The 20,893-nt window shown below is 40.9% G+C and overlaps 1 protein-coding gene across 1 annotated transcript in view; it reads right to left on the bottom strand.

Moving 5' to 3' along the window:
* The window catches only part of CCDC80 (coiled-coil domain containing 80), a 219,726-nt gene that overhangs the window by 175,661 nt on the left and 23,172 nt on the right, over window positions 1-20,893 (bottom strand). Inside the window, exons 2-3 of the mRNA XM_082245975.1 lie at window positions 17,374-19,277; window positions 10,591-10,747 (exon numbers count right to left, since the gene is read on the bottom strand). Coding sequence (XP_082102101.1) covers window positions 10,591-10,747; window positions 17,374-19,266 — 2,050 coding nt within the window. The 5' untranslated portion in view covers window positions 19,267-19,277. The remainder of the gene's footprint in view (window positions 1-10,590; window positions 10,748-17,373; window positions 19,278-20,893) is intronic.

Here is a 20,893-nt window from a genome sequence, read left to right as displayed (position 1 = left end):
CCCTGCTTGCTAATACAACAATTACATTTAAATATGTAATAATACATTTTGACTGGGCTTTACAGCCCACTTCGATCTATGCATCCGCATAAAAGTGGGCTTTGCATTAGTCAGGTGAATTGTCATGTACAAAGGTGTGTTTCCTTTTTGCACACTGGCATACACGATTGATGTTGCCTTTTTCAATGTGTTTCTGAATGTAGGATTTAGAAAACAAAAAAATACAGCACTTTGTGTTTTTATCTACAATATTTTAAAGTGCAAAATGACTATATAAACAAATTATGTACTCTTCATTAAAATGTTTGTTACCCCAATGTTTCATATTCCTGATATGTGCCTGCTGTACCATATACTTGTATGAAAAATGATCCTGTTCTCTTTGCATTGCTTCCTTTATGTGAAATCCTTGTTGTTCCTGCCAGTCCTTCTGTTTTCCAATTAAAAACTGACCACACTAAGCAGGAGAACATACCATGGTCCGTTTTCTAGCTATGCTGGGAACTCAGTGTGCTCTCCTTCAATGATTAGACTTGTCCTAACGTGCCCCTCCCCTTGCACAGCCATTCACTGGGAAGCTCAGTGTGCTGCTGCTCCTCCTCCCACCAGCTCTTATGCAGCTGAGAACAGAGGGAAGATGATCACTTATAAAAAAAATGGATAAAAATTTATTTTTAATGTTTTTTTTTTATATCTATACACGCACATTTTGCGTTTCATTTCTACTGTATTTTCAAACTGAATGGGTTGTTTTACAAGGTGATCGTTTACAATCACTTTAAGTAGAAAAAAAAGTGCAAAATAGTATAACGTGCATATGTGATTCTCAAGGTCAAGTCCATCAACAATTAATTTGTGAAAATTAGATAGCAAATTGTTTATTATTATTATACAGGATTTATATAGCGTCAATAGTTTGTGCAGCGCTTTACAACATAAGGGCAGACAGTACAGTTACAATACAATTCAATACAGGAGAAATCGGAGGGCCCTGCTTGTTAGAGGGCAATCTCTATGCCATAGGTGTGCACAGCCGATTGGATTAGGGTGTGCACCCTAAAGCTCAAACAAATGTGCGTGTCTACATATATATGACCCCGGTACAGTGAAAGAAGTGCATAAACACTTATCTTATGGCAGAGTCGGTAAGTGGGAGGTCTTTCCCATCTTCCTACCATCACACAGAGCGATAATGATAATGCGCATGGGGTAATTAGGGTGTGCCCAGGCACACTCGGCACACCCTGTGTGCACGCCTATGCTCCACGCATAAAATCAGGAACTTTTCACTCTCATTTTCTCCTCACTGATCCACTGTGTGACACTATCACCCAAAGAAAAAACACATTTAGCCCCTTTTTTTGGTCTGGGGGGCTCACAAATATAACTGACCTCTTAATCTAAAAAGCAGGTCTAACCACGCTTTAGGAAAACATTTCCACATATATGAGAGCCTCTCTCATTCCTTCCTCCTGTGTTAGCTTATCTCCATCTGTATGAATACTGTACATGAATATAGCATAACAGAATTATAAATGATTTATAACGAAATAAATTAACAATCACTGAGTTTGCATCCAGCACTAAAGGATACACATTCAATTGTATAGGAGTAATTGCATGCCCCTCTGTCAGTCTGTATGTGCACGCTCCTCTGTGCCAATTCTGTGCCATAGCCCCACCCGATGCATTTCGTTGCAAAAACTCACTTTTTCAAGAGTGTCTGCTCTCATCAATTTAATTACCATACAAAGGACACCTGTGCCCAGACTATGGAAAACATCCTACTCCCTTCTCCCTTAACTCTGGCCAGTAAGTCTGTTATTTTCAACTTCCATTAACAGGCCAAGCTGTCCAGCAAAAATGTCAGTTAGTGGGTGGAGACAAACCATTTAATGCTTACAGGGTGCTTACAATGGTCATTTATGTAAAACTTTTATCCCAAATGGAAAAAATAATCTTACTTTACTACTACTACTTACCTTACGTTACTTAACCTGCTTAAAATGGAAGGAAACCCTTCTATTATTTACAACTAAGGTACTGTAGCTGCCATCCTAGCCTCTGTTTGATCTGCAGTTGTCATGGTACTGTGCATGTCATCAGGCATCAGCCATTTGATGGATTGACAGCTTGGTTGAGAGTTCAAGCAACTATGACAATTTTAATTCATGGCATGCCTTGAATGTAACTGTTTTTGGAAATCGATGGATTTAAAACGTTTTAGCTGGAGTTTGCTTTAACCCCTTGGCAACTGCGCTATAGCTACAGCGTGGCCGAACTTTTCCTGGAAACATCATATGATGATCTCCCGTGCTCGTGCTGCCTGCGTGCCCCCTGCAGCATGCCTTGGCAACGATCTGTGATTGCTGAGTCCTTTAGACGCAGATCGGGGTAACAAACCAATCACGGTGTCTCTTTACCACATGATCAGCTGTGTCCAATCACAGCTGATCACAATTTAAACAGGATTTTTTGTTATCAGCAATCCTTCCTTGATGCTGACAGCGGGTGAGGAGAGGAGAGCCAAAAACCAGCAAATCCACACAGGGGACAGCTGCACTTACAATCAGGGTACTGATCATCGATGTCTTGATTGTCAGTGCAGCCCCAACAGTGCCCACCAGTGCTGCCAATCTGTGTCCACCAGTGCTACCAATCAGTGCCCTTCAGTGATGCTGTCAGTGTCAATCAGTGCCTCCCATCAGTGCCGCATATCAATGAAGTCTCATCAGTGCCTCCTCATCAGTGCCCATTAGTGCATCTATCATTGATGCCTATCAGTGCCGCCTATCATTGCTGCCTATCAGTTCCCATCATCGCTGCCTATCAGTGCCCATCAGTGATGCCAATCAGTGCCACCTATCAGTGCCACCCATCAGTGGCGTCTCTCAGTGCCCATCAGTGCTGCATATCAATACAGCCTCATCAATGCCCATCAGTGCAGCCTCATCAGTGTCCATCAGTGCCTCCTCATCAGTGCCCATCAGTGCCGCCTCATCAGTGTTCAGTGCCACCTTATCAGTACCCATCAGTGCTGCCTTATTAGTGCTCATCAATAATTCCTGTCTGTGCCAATCAGTGCCGCTTACCAGTTTTGCCCATCAGTGCCGCCTATCAGTGGCCATCAGTTCTGCATATCAGCGCAGCCTCATCAGTGACTCCTCATCAGTGCCCATCATTGCCGCCTCATCAGTGCCGCCTCAGTGCTGCCCCTATCAGTGCTGCCTCTCAGTGCCCATCAGTGCAGCCTATCAGTGCCCATCAGTGCAGCATATCAGTGCCCATCAGTGCAGCATGTCAGTGCAACCTCATCAGCGCACATCAGTGAAGGAGAAAATGTACTTATTTACAAAAAATGTAAACAGAAACTAAGAAAACCTTTTTTTTTTTTTTTTCAAAATTTTCGTTCTTTTGTTGTTTGTTTAGCAAAAAAAAATAAAAAATCCAGTGGAGATTAAATACCACTAAAAGGAAGCTATATCTGTCTCAAACAATACTAAAATTTTAATTTGGGCACAGTTGCATGACTGCGCAATTGTCATTCAAAATGCGACAGCTCTGAAAGCTAAAAATTGGCCTGAGCAGGAAGGAGGTGAAAGTGCCCAGTAGGCATATGGGTAATGTGTTAGTTAATCCACCTAATCCATCTAAATCTACTTCTAACATTACCTTCTCCTCAGACTGACAATGATGCTGTCCAAAGGTGTCTTTTTAACTCATTCATACAGAGTAGAGCCTGGATGGCAGGATGTGTATTACTTTCTGAACACCAGGTAAAAATAAAGAAAAAGGTATTTCAGGGGTTTTAACCATACCTCAATATCTCCGAAACAAACAAAAAGTTTGGACTAGAGATACACTTAAAGCGGAGTTCCAGCCATTTACTCACCTGTCCAACGGTCCAGCGATGCGGCCGCCGGAAGCCTCGATCCTCTCCCTCGGCGCCGGCATCACTGCTGTGGGCACCCGGCTGTTACAGTTTGCGGCTTCACAGCCGGGTACCCACTGCGCATGCGCGAGTCGCGCTGCGCGCCGTGATTGGCCGGCAATCTTCTGGGACCTCTGACGTGTCCCAGAAGATTGCAGGGAGGGAGGGGGAGAGGAGAACTTCCGCTCAGGGCGCCGTGGCGCTCCGAGCGGAAGTGGGAGCGGGTACCTGTCAAAACTAGGTACCCGCTCCCCCCCCCAAAAAATGACATGCCAAATGTGGCATGTCGGGGGGTCAGGACTCCCTAAAGCGGAAGTTCCACTTTTGGGTGGAACTCCGCTTTAAACTATCACAAGGAGGTGCCTAACATTTCTGACCAAAAATGTATGAATTGAAATATCCTGACCCAAACAATGGGAAAATGCTGAACTAAGAAGTTCTATGTAGAGAATGAAAGCTGGGAGACCTGTAGATTGGCCTAAAGTATCACATCAAAAAGCCTACAGACATATTTAGCCTATTATATAAACACTAGACAGGAATTGAGATTTTCCTGTTCTCAGATCTAAGATATAAACTTGCAGAATTTACACTTACACGCCTATACAGCTGCAGACTGAGCTCTTTCCTGATCACAGTAATTAAATATTCAGCAACTATATTTTGGTATAAAGGGTTGATATAGAATACTGCAGAATGGAAAAACACCTTGCGTAACAGGATGCTCGTTTAGTATGAAGTACGTTAAAATATCCATATGTAACTACGCTAGTCCTTAAAAACAGCACCGCCAGACTATACTAAAAATCAGTTTACATAATACATATGTGTAGTAAAAATGCAGACATATTTATTATCTATTCAAAAGGAAAGAATACAAAATGAATAGGTACTAAATTTTATGCTCCTTCTCTGTGGTCCTCAATGGTTTTAAAGTACAACTAGACAACTATAGAGAGTGGTCCTCTTTTACATTTCTATTGCTGTCCCCTCTCCCCATTGGGGAGATTCACCACTCTATGTGTACCAGTGGCCTCTGTCACCCAGAAAGAAAGTGAGGGGAGGTTCAAAATTTTGAGTTAGTCCCCACAACAAAAGGTAAGGAATAATATTCCAGTGGTGACACTTGTTCCAGGAACAACTATCTAAGAGGAGTTTTTCCTCTAATTTCCTGTCTTAATGTCCCTAATGGTATGCAAAGAGCAAAAAAATTAACTGACAGGGGTTTTAACCATCCTTTATGTTATCCTAAAATATTTTGGGCATACCTACAGTTTAAAGTGGTTCTAAAGGCAGAAAGTTTTTTTTTTTACCTTCATGCATTCTTTGCATGAAAGTAAAAAACTTCTGTATACAGCCCCCCCCCCCTGCTCCCCCTTATACTTACCTGAGTCTGATCTCAAACCATTGATGTGCTCCCTCCCTCCTCATTGGCCATTGACTCCTGCTGCTGTAAATCACAGCCAGTTAGGAGGGAGTGGTGGGCAGAAGTGAGCATGCACGAGTGTGTCCATCACAAGTGGCTTGCTGTTGGGGCTCTCAGCAGAAGGGGAGGACCCAGGAGTGAAGACGGGGATCTGAGAAGAGGAGGATTGGGGCTGCTCTGTGCAAAACCATTGCACAGAGCAGGTAAGTATAACATGTTTCTTGTTTTAAAAAAAAAATAAAAGTTGAACCTTTACAATAACTATAGAGAAAAAAAATATGTTTCCTCGACAAATTCTTCAGCTATCCACAGATAAGCAGTGGATTGCACTGTCCAAAAGAAAATCAGACTGGTAAAGGAGGGGGAGAATAGGGGAACAAAGGGGACTTGCAGAAAAATAATAATAACCATAATGTTCTTCTGTTGACTATTGCTGGGGCCCTTAAAGAGCATTGATGCACTTAACGACAGTTACCTTGCATGCAGTATAAGTACAGTATAAGTACGGTATTGTCTCGACACAGGTGCAAGGTAGATGTTGGTCAGATTTAGTAAAAGTTCAGTATAATGTGGTATATGGCTGGTATCGGGGCAGTCTTGTTTTTGAATAAGTGTGGGATAGAGTGAAGTATGGGTGCAGTATGGATTAGGTATACTTGGCGTTCTGCTCTCAGTGGCTCAGTGCCTGTTAGTAGTATCAGCTAGGGATGATCGAACGGTTCGGGTCGACCATCGGTTCGGCCCGAACATTGGGTGTTCGAGGTTCGGCCGAATTTAGAACTTTTTGCCCAAAAAGTTCGGAATTCTGCAACCAGAACCGACCAAAATGCAATGGTTCAGGAAATGGGCTTTAAAAGCCCGTGATTGGACCAGAACCATTAGAAAAAGCCAATTGAGGGGGCAGGAGAATGCTAGGAATGTGATTGGAGTGACTAGGGGGTCCCTAGACCAATCATTAGTGAATACGCCCCCCAGTATATAAGATAGCCCCCGCCAAATTCCTAGCATTGTTATACAGGACATGGAAGAGAGTGGAAGCAGTTCTGTTAATTTTACTTTAAAAGTGTCATTTAGCATTTATTAGTGTGAGGAAAGGGATATCTAGTGTAGTTAGGGTGCTCTTTTACACTTTAGCTTCAAAAATTTAGTTTCTGTAGGAAAAGTGTGAAGTGTCAGGGTGACCGTAATGTAGTGTAGGGTGAACTGACACTGACTGCTATGGCAGGGTGACCAAACCCTTCCATATCAGGGTGACTGTAATGTAGTGTAAGGTTAACTGACTGCTATGGCAGGGTGACCAAACCCTTCCATATCAGGGTGACCGTAATGTAGTGTAGGGTGAACTGACAGTGACTGCTATGGCAGGGTGACCAAACCCTTCCATATCAGGGTGACCGCTATAGAGAAAAGATTTTTCTCTCAAGTCACTTTCGCTGCAGTAATATGGCTTCGCCCCCGTCAGCATTCTTTTTGGCTGCAGGCGTCTATAGTGATTTTTTGAGCACATGTTTGGAGTCAGGCATGACATCTGAACATGTGTATAGGGGGTATATATACACACCCATGTATGTATATATATATATATATATATATATATATATATATATAGGTGTGAAAGGAGCAGAAAAAACTACTTGCGCTAATGAAATAATTAACACCAATATAGTTAAGCTCCTATCACACCTATATATGTCTAGGTGTGTATATACATATAAGTATGTGTGTATATACACCCGTATACACAAGTTCAGATGTTTTGCCTGCCTCCAAAGAACCCAAAAAAATGCCCAAAAAAACTCTAGCGTCAAAAAAAAAAAAACGCCCAGGTGTGTTGTTGCAGGCATTTTTTGGGGGTTTTTAGAGGCAGGCAAAACATCTGAACTTGTGTATATGGGTATATATACCACTATACACAAGTTCAGATGTTTTGCCTGCCTCTAAAGAACCCAAAAAAATGCCCAAAAAAACGCTTGCTACTAAACCGGCAAGGTGTGAAAAGCGAGAAGCCACTAACCTGTTCTATAATTGCACTAATACAAATTATGTTTTTTTATGGTTCTGGACATGCTACAGAGCTGAAACTTCACAGGTACACTTTTTAGACCCCCCAGACACAAAATCACACAAAAAAAGTTCTTAAAAATTGTCATTTTTGATAGAGAGCCAATTATTGAAAAAAAAAAATAATAATAATAATAATTTCTTTGGATTTAGTGTCTGGGGGGTCTAAAAAGGGTACCTGTGAAGTTTCAGCTCTGTAGCATGTCCAGAACCAGAACCATAAAAAAAAAAAAAGATTGTTTGTATTAGAACACTGATAGAACAGGTTAGTGGCTTCTCGCTTTTCACACCTTGCCGGTTTAGTAGCAAGCGTTTTTTTGGACATTTTTTGGGTTCTTTGGAGTCAGGAAAAACATCTGAACTTGTGTATAGTGGTATGTATACCACTATACACAAGTTCAGATGTTTTGCCTGCCTCCAAAGAACCCCAAAAAATGCCCAAAAAAACGCTAGCGTCAAAAAAAAAAAAAAACGCCCAGGTGTGTTGTTGCAGGCCTTTTTTTGGGGTTTTTGGAGGCAGGCAAAACATCTGAACTTGTGTACACACACATACTTTTTTTTTATTTTTATTTTTTTAAAATTTTTCCAATAATTGGCTCTCTATCAAAAATGACAATTTTTGAGAACTTTTTTTTGTGTGATTAATAATCCCTGGGGTATGACCCAGAACCCTAGGCACTTTTTAGGGGCATTTATTGGGTTTTAGGGCTTCAAAATTGTGTTTTTTGATTACCGAAGTTCGGGTCCCATTGACTTCAATGGGGTTCTGAAATCAGGGGCCAAACTTTCGGGAAGTTTGGATGTTCTGGCCGAACCGAACTTTTGAAAAGTTCGATCATCCCTAGTATCAGCAGTGGGTGAATAGATCTCTCACAAGTCCCCGGAAAGCTGCAGGGATCTCTCACCATAGAAGGGGGCCCCCTTGGTCTCTCCCCGAAGGCCTCCGGTGATCGGTGGTGGGAAGCAGAGGGTGAGTGGATGCTTCAGTCTCCCTGTGGCAGTGATGCAGGTGCTGTTATGTTATGTGGGTGGTGCTTTTTTGCCCCTGGGTGTCCTCACTCCCAGTCTCGGCCTTGGATCTCGACTTGTATGGTTTTCCTCTGGCAGCCGAATATTCAGACAGAGGTGGTACTCTCTCTCTAGCTACCTTAGCACCAAGAGGAAGAACTTTCCCTGGGCAGTTTAATAAAAAATCATCTCTCACTTTTCCAACTACACAGTGCCTATTCTGATCTGTAGCTTAAAGAGTCAATTGGCCCCATTTTATGGCTGCCATCTCAAACAACAACTCCTAGAATTCTCAGCACTCTGTATAGAAGTCTAAAGGCTTGCTTGACTTTAGCACTCCCCCTGCTGGCCAGAGGAGAATGGTACAGCATAACATCAGTATCTCAGTAGAGGGGGAAAAGAATAAAAGGGAATGCCTCCTTCTCCATATTGCTATAGCCCAGCACCTGGTTATACCAGAAGAGGTGTCTACGTTTTCACCATAGTCAATAAGTAAACCAGTGCCTTACCAAACTTCTTTTTTTTTTTTAAATCTGTTTAAAATCATTGCCCATGTGGTCAGGGCCAGGAGCTAAGGTGATGCAGAGGGAACGACACAAATAGAGACTAAGAAGAGTCAACTGCTCTTGTATTTGTAAGAGTAGTATAACAGAAAAGTTTCAAGAGTACTTATAGCAGCCTAGATGGTATCACCAGTATTCAAACTTACAGCAACAGATGCAGTAATACTTGCAGTAACAGGTGCAGTAACAGTTGCAGAAACAGGTGCAGTAACACTTGCAGTGTTAGTCTCAGTAACGGATGGGGGTTAATGCTTCAGTCAACCCCAGAACAACTTTCTACAGTGTGTGGATGCAAGAACTAATGGTACCAAAGGTAGCGTAGGCATTACCCATATCAGTGGTTAACTGGCGGGTCACACAGCACCAACACAGATGTGCAGCAGTATTTCTTCAGGCACAGTAGGGCACATTACAGGCGAGGCCTACTTTGCCTGGAAAGCATCTGCAGGAGGGGTGGCTGGCTGGCGGGATGGCAGACTCAGCTGGTGAATCCATGAAGCTATGGTGGAGGTAGTGACAGCCCCACCTATAGGGCCATTGAAGATGACCAAAGAATGTCACCATGAATTGCAGTGTTCAATCAGACAGCTGCTCTCCCTGAGACACCTACAAATTCTATAGAGGAACATCATTCCCCTAAGTCTCCTCTCCTTTTATACAGCAGCCAGATGCCACCTCTTGAATGGATCAAGAAATATACCTGCCTACACCCAGGTTACCTCTGTAAACTACAGAAGCCCACCTCCCCCACATATTGAGAAGATGAGGAGAAGGTGGGGTGTTCTGTAGTCCAAATCAGAAGTGAACAGCCTAGAACTACAATTCTACATCTGCATAAATATAGTACAGTGAGTATTGTTACCCCAGTACAGTAAGTGTGTCACTGCCAAGATTACCAAGTGAAAATAAAAGAAGAAAGGCCTGAAAAAGTGGTCAGGTGCAAAAAAATGCAATTTTGTTTTTGGGTTTAGATACACTTTATTAAGAGTTAGATTGGACACTTGTCTCTTCTACAAATCTTCTCTAAATGCATGAGGTTCTTTAGGGATGTGGTGTCTGTACGACATTGTTTGTTTCTGATTGCCCCCGACTAATAAAAAAAAGCCATTACAACCATCATAACTATGTAAACACCCCTTTCTTTTAGACTTTGTGTGCAATTTTGAAATTAGCAACAGCAATGGAATGGAGAACTCCAGGTGCAGGTGTTGTACATATAAATTCTCATGAATAGGCCTCTAAAGCCGACAAACAAAAAAAACCTAGATTTTTTATAACAACCCTACACTTTTACGTACATTGTGATATCTCCATAGAATATTTTTACTCCACCTTTCCTTTGTTCTAAATGAGTTGGGCCTCTTGGCGAAGCTGTATAATACTGCCATGAGGGATTTTAAAAATAATCTGCCAGCAAACAGAGATATTTTAATTCATTGGTGTTTCCTCTGGGGGGTAAAGGCTATTTACGGTACATGATAGTAATTGGCAGGGTAAAAACAGAACAGGCTAGACAAAGAAGAAATCATGGGCAATCAAATAAGGGAAAAACAAAAAGGTCCATATTAAAACAAATAGGTCCATATTAAAATTATACATACCTAGTTGGAAGTGGTCAATTTTCATCGTGCTGTTTGTTAAAGTGCCAAAAATTGTAATGATTGAGATTTTTCGTATGGCCATTTCACAGACTGACTCAAGATATTCATCTCGCTGTTGTGAATACATGTTATTTTCTTCTTTTGGTGTGGTAATGAGCTATATGTAAAATAAAAATAATATGAGCTTACGCAACTGTAGTTTATATATGGAGCATGCCACTAACAAATTTAACAGCACTTCGTCAAGCTTGATCAAGTTGAACCAAAAACTAACCTCCCCCCACCACCACACACACAGAAATAGCTTGTATTCTCAGAATGCCATAAATGATCATGAGGAAGGTAAGAAAAAAAACCCTTATAAAGCATGGCTCTACCAAGAAGAAAATTATTTTATGACACCCAAAGGCAGACACCCCCTTAATCAGCAGTCTGAGTTGTTATTTCTTCTATTAGTAACCTTTTATTTTTCGAACATTTGGATATACTGCACATTTAAGTTCTCTTTTAATACAATCTTCTGGTTCAGTTTGAAACTAGTACCTGTGGAAGACTATTCAACAATTTCCATAAATGGGGACGTTAAATCTTTATTTTTCAGTAGCAAACCGTGTCATGGGTCTTTTGTGGTGAACGATTTCCTTTGAATGGATCATTTGTGTGTTTATATAAGTTCATCATATTCCATTTAATCACCTCTTCTTGAGAGAAAGTTAGTATGTTTAAAGTGGTTCTAAAGGCTTAGGTTTTTTTTTTTTTCCATCGATGCATTCTCTGGAATAAGATTAAAAAAACCTTCTGTGCCACAGGATCTTCCCAGCCCCCTTTATACTTTCCTGGGCCTGATCTCAATCCAGGGAGAAGGGCCGGTGGGGGACCCCAGAAGAGGAGGATTGCAGCTGCTATGTGCAAAGTATGACATGTTTATTATTAAAAAAAAAAGATTTACAACAAAATTTTTCTCAAAATAATTATTTTTCATGATGGAAAGTGGAGTTGTTAGATGAAGGGTGGTCACTGTTCATTAAATGGACTTTGCACTTTAGTGCAAGAAACACCAGGAACTGAAGCTTTTTTAGAATTCTGCTGGCCTATAAGAGGTTAAGCCCAACAAGGTGTATGCCACCCTGTGGAATTCTCTTTTGCATGCAGCTGAACTGCTTTACTGGATCTGTCATCATAGAACAGGGAACAAATCTATCCTAATTAGCAAAAGGGCTTGTTAATTGGGAGCAAGATCTGCTTTATTTCATCAGATTATATAAATGGTGCAAACATAAAGCCTGTACCACTTGTTGTTAACTCCACACAAAGTATTCTGTGAATGGACAGAATAAGGGAGGAGGGCAGACAGAGCAGCTACTGTGTAGCATTGTGCATCTTTCCCATCAGAGCACCAGGAAAATAGTGATAGTTATACTCGTGACACCCAGTAAAAATAGCAATGTAAAGAGACAAGTCCATGAGGTGGCATCCACCTTGTTGAACGTAACCTCTTATAAACCAGCATAATATTAAAAGTGCTGCAGTTCTTGGAAATTAATTTTAATGATTAAGTTCACTTTTTCGAGAAAAAATAAATAAATGCACATCTTTTGGCAGGTAAAAAAAATTAAATATTTTTTTAATATCAGAAGCCTGTTAGGCATTGCACCTGCAATCAGAAGATCCTCCCCCTCAGTGTAGCTGTCTGCCCGTACCTCATATGAGCAAGCAGTTCCCAAATGATAGAAAGATCCCTGACCTGCTGTCACAATGAGGACTCGGAATGGGGGGTGGGGGGCAGCTTAGTTAGTGACATGTTACACCCTAAATATGGGTTGAACATATAACATGTTACTAAAGGTGAGCTTGTCCTTTAAGTCTGCTATGAAACTAAAATAATTTTTCATAATTTTACACCTCGTAGATCAAGAGTCCTCAAACTTCAGACTTAAGGGGACCAGAATGTCTCCAGTGGGAAAAGAAAAAGTCCCAACATCAGTGGCCCATGGGAGTAAACAACTCCCTGGCTCAGTAGTGGGAGTAAAAAATGCCCCAGGTTTTGTGGTCAGTAGAAGTGAAAAATTACCTAGAGCCTGGGGTTGGTTGGAGAAAGAAAAATGCTCCATACCTGGTGTCCATTGAAGGATTGGTGCCCTATCATTGGTAACAGTAGGAGTAACCGTGCCCCATTGCTGTTGTCAGTGGGAGAAAAAGTGCCCCTTTGTTTGTGTCAGTAGGTGGAATAGTGCCCCATTTTTTGGTATCAGTGGTAATAATTGTACATATTGTTGATGTCAGTGGGAGTAATTGTGCACATCATTGGTGTCTGTGGGAGGAATAGTGTCCTACTGTTGGAGCCAGTGGGAGTAATTCTATCTAATATTGGTATCAGTGGGAATAATTGTACCCAGTCGTGGTGTAAGTGGGAGGAAATGTGCCCCTTCAACAATCAAAACCAACGGACCTGGCTGCTGCATTTTTCCTCCTCACCCAGTGTCACAGAACAGCAGTAAGCTGCTGATGATCTGTTACTTTCTGTTCCACAGACCAGCTGGCAAGCCAATATGTTACTTGTGGCTCCACAGCTCTAACATTCAAAGCTGTTCTGGTTCTTGTATTGCTGTCACTATACACCCATGTGCTCTGGTCTTGTCTTGTTCCTGCACAGGACTGAATGATATAGATATTGATCGATCACACCTGCTGATAATAATTATAACCAGCTCCACAGCTAGTTATTGCTCAGCCTGTCTTTCTGTCACTCAGTCATGCCACAGCCAATCAGAGTGGCACCCTTCTCTTTCAGTCAGGCTACAGCCAATCAGATAGGCTTCCTCTTCTTGTCTTGTCTATCAGTGCAGTTCTCAGCTCACTGAATGAACAATGCTTTTACAAGCTATCTGCCATGCCCTGTACGTACCTTCTAGTGAATACCGTCTGGCTTTTAGAGAGTCCAGATCCTGGGTGAACCCACATTACCTGCTCTCACTTGGGATCATCTGTGCGATTCCTGATCCTTCTCCCCGGTCTGATCTGCCTTTTGTTGCCCTACTTCATTGTGAACCGGCTGTTGGCTTACACATCTTGTAGGCCTCCTAGCTTTCTTTAGGGTTTCCCTTACATTGTATCACAAGGGTCCATGCCAGCACAGCCGCTGCCTTGACAGTTTCTTCAGGCCATGGACCCTGCTGACACTTGATTGCCTCCAGCTGACTCAATCCAGAACATTTCCCAGAGACTTGAAGTCCAGGAATCCAATCCAAAAATGGGTAACACATTTGAACAGCTTCAACTAACCCTTATTTCTCTGGTTCCAAAATCACAATGGTAACCTGCTGCAGCACCTGGTTAACCTCCAGTTTCAGTTGGTCCTTCCTTGCATTTACCAACTTCACTACAATATTTCAGAGATCCATAATCCTGCATGGGGTTCATCAGTCAGTGTACCATCCATTTTTCATCTTCAACAACAGAATTTTTGATTTCTACCCTTTTGGCTGAGGAGGCCTTGACTTGAGGTACCCCACTTTGAGAAAACAATGATCAGGTAACCTGCAACCTTTCCAACTTTCTGGTCATCCAGCAACCTGGGTAAACTTCGTCTGCTGCCAGTGCCCTCTTTTGTCTCTGCCAAGGATCCACCACTTTGAGACAATATGCTCTCCAGTTCTGCACCTTCTTGGCAGAGTTAAATTGGAACAATGGTGCCTTGGGCGCTACCTTTTTGCAAGGCCTTATGGATAGAATTCAGGATGAGTTTTCCAGAAAAACCATTTCCACAAATTTGTATGAGTTAATATCTCTATCTAATTAGTTCACTATTTACGTTCAAGAAATGTCCCTGGAGAGGAATTGCCAGCTACGTGCCTTCCCAAGTCAGTTTCAGTCTACATCCCCTTGACTCATTAAACAATTTTCACAGATCATTTCTTTCCCTGCTGAAGAACCTATGCAGCTTGGAAAAACCAAGCTTACTCCAGAGGACTGCTCTACAGCAGGGATTCCCAAACTATGGCCCTTCAGCTGTTGCAGAACTACACATCCCATGAGGCATTGTAAAACTCTGACATTCACATACATGACTAAGCATGATGGGAAATGTAGTTCCTGAACAACTGCAGGGCTGTAGTGTGGGAACCCCTGCTCTACAGGGTGCCTCTATTTCAGCTTGTCTATCCTATACACAGGGTCACTTTAACTGATTTCAGATAATCAGATCTCTAACAAGACATATAAATTAGTTTTGGAAGGAGTTCTTCCATACGATTCTGTTATTGACTGGTGCAAGCTGGCTGCACCACCTATAGCTAGGCCTGTTTTGTAGACTAAGCATGTGGTCCCTACAATCTTCTTCCCGTACTTCTATTTCATTCAGCTTTAGACATATTTATCCACTTTAACATGATAAATTCCAAACATTTCTGAACTATGTATCATCTGACCAAATATTCTTGTACACATGAATCTTTATGCCTTTTGTTTATATATGGTTTTACATACAGATGGATCAGGTTAAATGGAAACTAATTTCATGCAAAGGCAGTGCTCTGTATGTTTCAGTGAACTTGACATATAATAGGCACCATGTGACTAGTGTCAAATCTAAGCCATTCATTTATGCAAAATACATAGTTTAACCTTTGTTGTACTATTCCAACTAGTTAATTTACAGCATAAAATTCCTTATTTGCCATAGTATTTATATTAACTTTAAGCGTGATTTACAGCAAGGGCATATATCTTGTTAACCTTCTGCAGTCCTGAAGGAACCTTATATTATTCTTTCTTTGTTAATTTTAGATATACTCCTAAAGTTTATGTAAAAGGATGTGAAGGCAAAACTTTTTATTTTTAGTTTTGGATACGGTGGGAAAAAGTTAGACCCTTTATTGCTGTCTATTTCCCCGTTTGGTCAGAGCCTTACCCCCTCTATTTATCCTGGTGACCACTATCACTAAGACAAAAATAGAAAATAAATCCAAAATGTGGGAGTTGCCACCACAGCAAGAAGTGAAGTAAAATCTTCCAGTGGGGAGGAATGTTTGAGCACAACTGTCTAAATCAGGAATTTCCCATACATTGGAGAGATTTCCATTCATTTCCTATTCCTTTTCTGGGACAGGAAGGGAAGGGGAATTTCCAAAGTGGGGCACAAACATTATAAAATAATCAAAAGAGGTTCTATTGTATTGAAAAATAATGTTTAAACACACTTTAGAGAAGTATAGATGCAAATGAGTGCAGTGCTGTATAGCTGAACACCTGTAACATCTATAAAGGTACGTGTTGTGATTTTGAATATATTTTCTTTGTTTATTTATTAGGGTTGGGAGTAATAAAAATAACCATTTTAACCACTTCCCGATCGTAGGATGTCCATGGACGTCCTTAGGTTAAAGTGGTTATACCTGGATAAGGCCTGCAGCTACAAGCATCATTCCTGTATCTTTTTTTTGCAGCTAGCGATTATCTTTTTCATAAAAGGCATCCTAGCGGCTGAATAGCCGATAGTTTGCTTTTACAGGCAGCGGGAGGGGACCCCTCCCCCCACCCACCAGAGCTTAAAAAACATATATCATTTCTGGGGGTTATTAGTAATTTTCTACCAAGAATGTAGAAGAGAAATGCCAGAATTGGCCAAGTAGGGAAGTAGGTAAACAGTCCCTTTAAAAGGATTTTTCAGTTTGGGTAAAAATCTGTCTAAATAAGACTGTCTCAGCCCATTTAACACGGAGGAACCCTTAAAATACCTTTCTGGTCTCAGGGAACCCTTGCTAATAATGACTAATAATAAAGATGATATCTTACAGTACATTTTATGGTCATGGGAATAATGCTATTTACATTTGTGATCAGTGAGCAGAATCCACCCTTACAGATAGCTAAAAAGATTATTGGTGTCATTGATAACTTGTCTGAGAATCATAAATTGCTCATTACTCAAGGAACCCCTAGCAACCTCTAGAGAATCCATAGGGATTGTTATTATACAGGATTTATATAGCGCCAACAGTTTGCGCAGCGCTTTACAGCAGACAGTACAGTTAAAATACAATTCAATACAGGAGGAATCAGAGGGCCCTGCCCGATAGAGCTTACACCCTAAAAGGTAGTGTTAAGTGATACAAAAGGTAATAACTGTTGGGGATGAGCTGATGGAGAATGTGGAAATACAGTTGCTAGGTTGAGGTGAAATAGGCTTCTCTGAAGAGAAGGGTTTTCAGAGATTGCCTAACAGTGGACAAGGTAAGAGATAGTGGAATGGATTGGGGTAGGGTGTTCCATAGGATCGGAGAGGCTTGGAAAAAATATTGGAAGCAAGCATGGGAGGAGATGACAAGGGAGCTAAAGAGTAGGAGGTCTTGGTGGGAACTAAGAAAACTATTTGTTTGGTATTTTGAGACTAGGTTAGTGATGTAGCTGGGGGGCCAAATTTTAGATGGCTTTGTAAGTTATTGTTAGTATTTTTAACCACAGAACCTTGGTTGAGAAAGGCTGGTCTATAAGATGGCTGTGAAACCTTCAGAACATTCAGCAATATTTCTTAAGTAGGTTCTAGTAAATAGTATATCAAGATATTTATACTTACATTACATTTATATCTATGTTTCATCACAGTTGCAAATGCTGGAGGATTAACTCTTACAATACCCTTATGTTACTGTTGAGATTAGTCAAAAGAATGTTGCACGTATATTACTGTATGGCTAGCTAAAGCACTGCTTCAGCTAATGCTATAGCACTCACAACATTGTAATGACAAAATTATTTTGCTCTATAATTAGGATAAACACTTACCAACAGTCTTCGTTTGCCTTCAAAATTTTCCAGGAATGCTGGCAGTGACCTTCGTAAACTTTCTGTGTATAGTTTCTTCACTGGCTTTGTGAAAATGTCATCCTCTGCTTTGATAACTTTCTTGTTCTTCTTATTTCGATCTTTTTCAGTCTTGATCTTTTTATCTGCCTTATCTTTTTTAGCTTGTTTTTCTTTCTTGGGGGGCTTCTCGACTTTTTCAGCTTTCTTTTTTTTCTTTTCGGCTTTCTCAGGTTTTTCCTCTTTTCTCTGTTCCTTTCCTTTCTTAGGTGGAATGTTTGCTTCCTCTATGACCTCTTCCACCTGGGGTGTTGTGGGTTTACCAAGGTCAAATTTGTCTTCATATTCATTATTTAAAATTTTCTCCACCCCTTTCTTTTTAGGTGGTTTGGTTTTTGCAGGTTTCTTTTGACTTGGAGTGATATCATGAGAACTGTGGTCCTTTCTATCTGTGCGGTTATCCCCAAACCGCCCTGTGTTTTCTTTTGTATCATGCACTGTTGTGGTTGCTGAAATAACAGGAGCATCTGTGTGGGACTCATGGACCATTGGTTTGTTTGTTTTGCTTGTAGTAGCAACGTGCTTTCCTGTCTGCACATGCTGTCTATCTCTGTGTTTATCTGTTCTCACAGGAAAGTAATGTCCTGCTGTTTCTGGATCTTTCGTTGTTACTTCAGCTTGGACGTGTAATCTGTGAGTCTCAGGAGTGGTGTAAAATTTAGTAGTCCATGGTTTTTGAGTTGTAGGAGGGACTGTTGTAGGTAGAGTTGTAGGTGGTCTTGTTTCTGTAGCTAATATGCGTGTAGTTGCCTTTGTTGGAGGAGGTAATGTTGTGGCTTTGGGTGTAGGTGAAGGTGTTTTAGGTACTATAATAGGCTTTCTTGTAGCTTTTACCCTAGAAGACCTTGTAGGAACCAGATTTCTCCTTGGCTCCTCCTTCTTAAATGTGATGTGGACATTGCTACTTGCTTGGGTAGGCTTCACAATCCTTGTGCTACTAGTAGTACTGCTGCTGCTAACACCTCCACTACTTCCACTGCTACTACTACTTTCTCCTTCTTCAGATACCTGTCCCTCAACTCCAGCTGCTTTACATTTTTGTACAAAGCCTTTTTGCCTAAGTTTTTCTATTTTTCTTATAGGACTTTGATCAACAACTTCATACATAGCTTCTAGACGCACGGGATAAGGGTACCTTTCCTCAATTTGCAAAGTCTTTTTAAGAAGAACCATACCAAATTTTCCTTTTTCCAGTTTTAGAGAAGTCATCATTTTGGGTACAATTGATGGATCCAGTGGCTGTTCTAATATCTTTCCTTCATTTGTAATTCGTCTGATTTTTCCTCCTTCTTCTCCTTCCTCGTGAAATATGACAATCTGTTGAATGTGTCTTTCAGCAAGTTCACAATATACATCATTTTTAAGAAGGCTCATCATCAGGCGATAATAGCCATCAGATGCGTGCGGAGCAGAAATAATCCAGACTCTGTTTTTCCCGGCGAAACTTGCAAGGATATTTGGGGAATTTGAAGCTGAAGGGAATCGTGCTGTCCTAGAACGTGCAGGAGTTGCACTGTCGTCCTTCAACATTCTAGCCTGCACTTGTCTAAAAGCTGGTCTTTGCTGTGTGTTAACCTTTTTATCACGAGGTTGACCCTCATCACTCAGCATAATTTGTGACAAGTTTCTCTTATTTGAGTCTTTATATACATAATGTCTTTGTGTTTTAGATACATTGTGTTGTTGTCTCTGATTAGGTATTGTCCTTGTACGAGAAACTCTTCTATCCTTATTGATCCCCTTAGATTTGTCAGAAGCACAAATTATCCACACGGCCAGCAAAACTGCTAGGCGAAATGTTAATGTCCAGTTCATCGTGGAAATGTCTGCAAAACAAAGCAAAACAATAAAAGCCTATAATTTGTATTTAGAGGTGGCATGTAATTGTAAGAATATATTTTGTAAACTAAATATGTAAAAAATAAAAAATAAGTACTTAAAGCTTAAATCTAACCCAACCATGTAAAAATGTTAAACCAAGTCAAATTATTAATGAGTGGGGAAGTGTCAATTTTTCTTTCACATCTTTATTTGTCTATGATCCTACTGGGGGGATTCTTTTCTCACTTTCTGTCCCTGTAACACCAAGACAAGAAATGGGTGCACAGTTAGCGACTCAAGACAGGAAGGTACAAGCAGCAATAAAAACATTGCCAGATGTTATTACCCTCTTCCTCGTGCTACTATGTGATGAGATTTTGTTTCTTGCATGTTTCCCAGTTGGACAGATTTGCAACCATTTCTTGTTCAGAAGATCTCTCCAACAGGGACAGCATTAAAAACTTGACATTGGCTCCAAACTTTCATCTGCAATCAGGCTTCAATATCTTTATGGAGGCTTAGTGGAAAAGGCTGTATACAGAATTTTACTTAAAATTAAATGTACACTCACAACTTTTCTTTAGCTACGAATAGAGTAGGGAACAGTTAAAACACCTGCAATGTTTTTTTTTTTTTTTCACTTTTTGTTGCTGATATGGAACAGAAGTTAGAGGAAATCTCCCAAAGTTAGCGGATTTTCCCTGTTAGACTGTTGTCCCTCAGGACAAGTTTCCCCTTGGTTTCCCTTGTTCTGGGGATAACTCCAAGCTTTTGGATGCATTTGAAAAAAAAAAGTGCAGTACTGTCATACCCCCACAAGTTAAATAAAAACATTCTGTATGTAGTATGAACCAACAATATGCAAATTATCCTATAGGCTTATAGCAAAGATAGTGATAACATTATAACATATATAAATAAATAAAATCTTTTTATTTTAAAAAAAAAGTGCTACAATCTAAAGCATATAAAGGGTGCATTGTGTGTTTTACACAATTGTGAAAATTAAGTCTCTTATCACAGTGCAAAAAAAATCTTTCTTCAAAGTGAGGATATCTCTAATACCAACTAAAGTGTGGAAATGCAAAGACAAAGCCATAGTGCCTCCCCTTAAAAATGTTTTTTTTTAATACAAACACCCAGAGAAATGTGACAAACACTGTATCTTACTCAGATCACAGTTATAGTGCACCAATTTTGTAAGTACTTGGTCATGTCCAGTGTTGTCAACCATCAGTATTTTTACTGGCAGCCAGTAAAAAATGGGCACCTAAGTTAAAATATTGCTGTGGCGCTCAGCTCAGAACTGCACATGTGCATTTCCGGTTCGGAGCCGGCTGTGACAATCCGAGTGCCTGCTACAGTGTGTTCAGGTGGCGCCGCGAGGGGCAGTTATGGCAAAGGTGGTGCCTGAGCGTGTCGTGTAATGTCATGGTGCAAGGGAAATGAGAGGATCGGCCTGAGCCTCGTCTGCGGGTCTGTAGGACAGGAGCAAGGCAAGCCGGGAGTGGGACTGTCAGTGCTGTTTGGGCTGGAGTGGACTGAAGGGTCCACCAGGCATGGAGAGAGACTGTTAATATGACTTGGAAGGGGACATGTTGTGCCGGTGAGGTGCCATCAT

Source organism: Pelophylax lessonae, assembly GCF_965119305.1.
Source record: "Pelophylax lessonae genome assembly, chromosome: 2".
Classification (NCBI taxonomy): domain Eukaryota; kingdom Metazoa; phylum Chordata; class Amphibia; order Anura; family Ranidae; genus Pelophylax; species Pelophylax lessonae.
The sequence above is the reverse complement of the archived record's forward strand: the minus strand, read 5'-3'. Positions and strand labels throughout refer to the sequence as shown.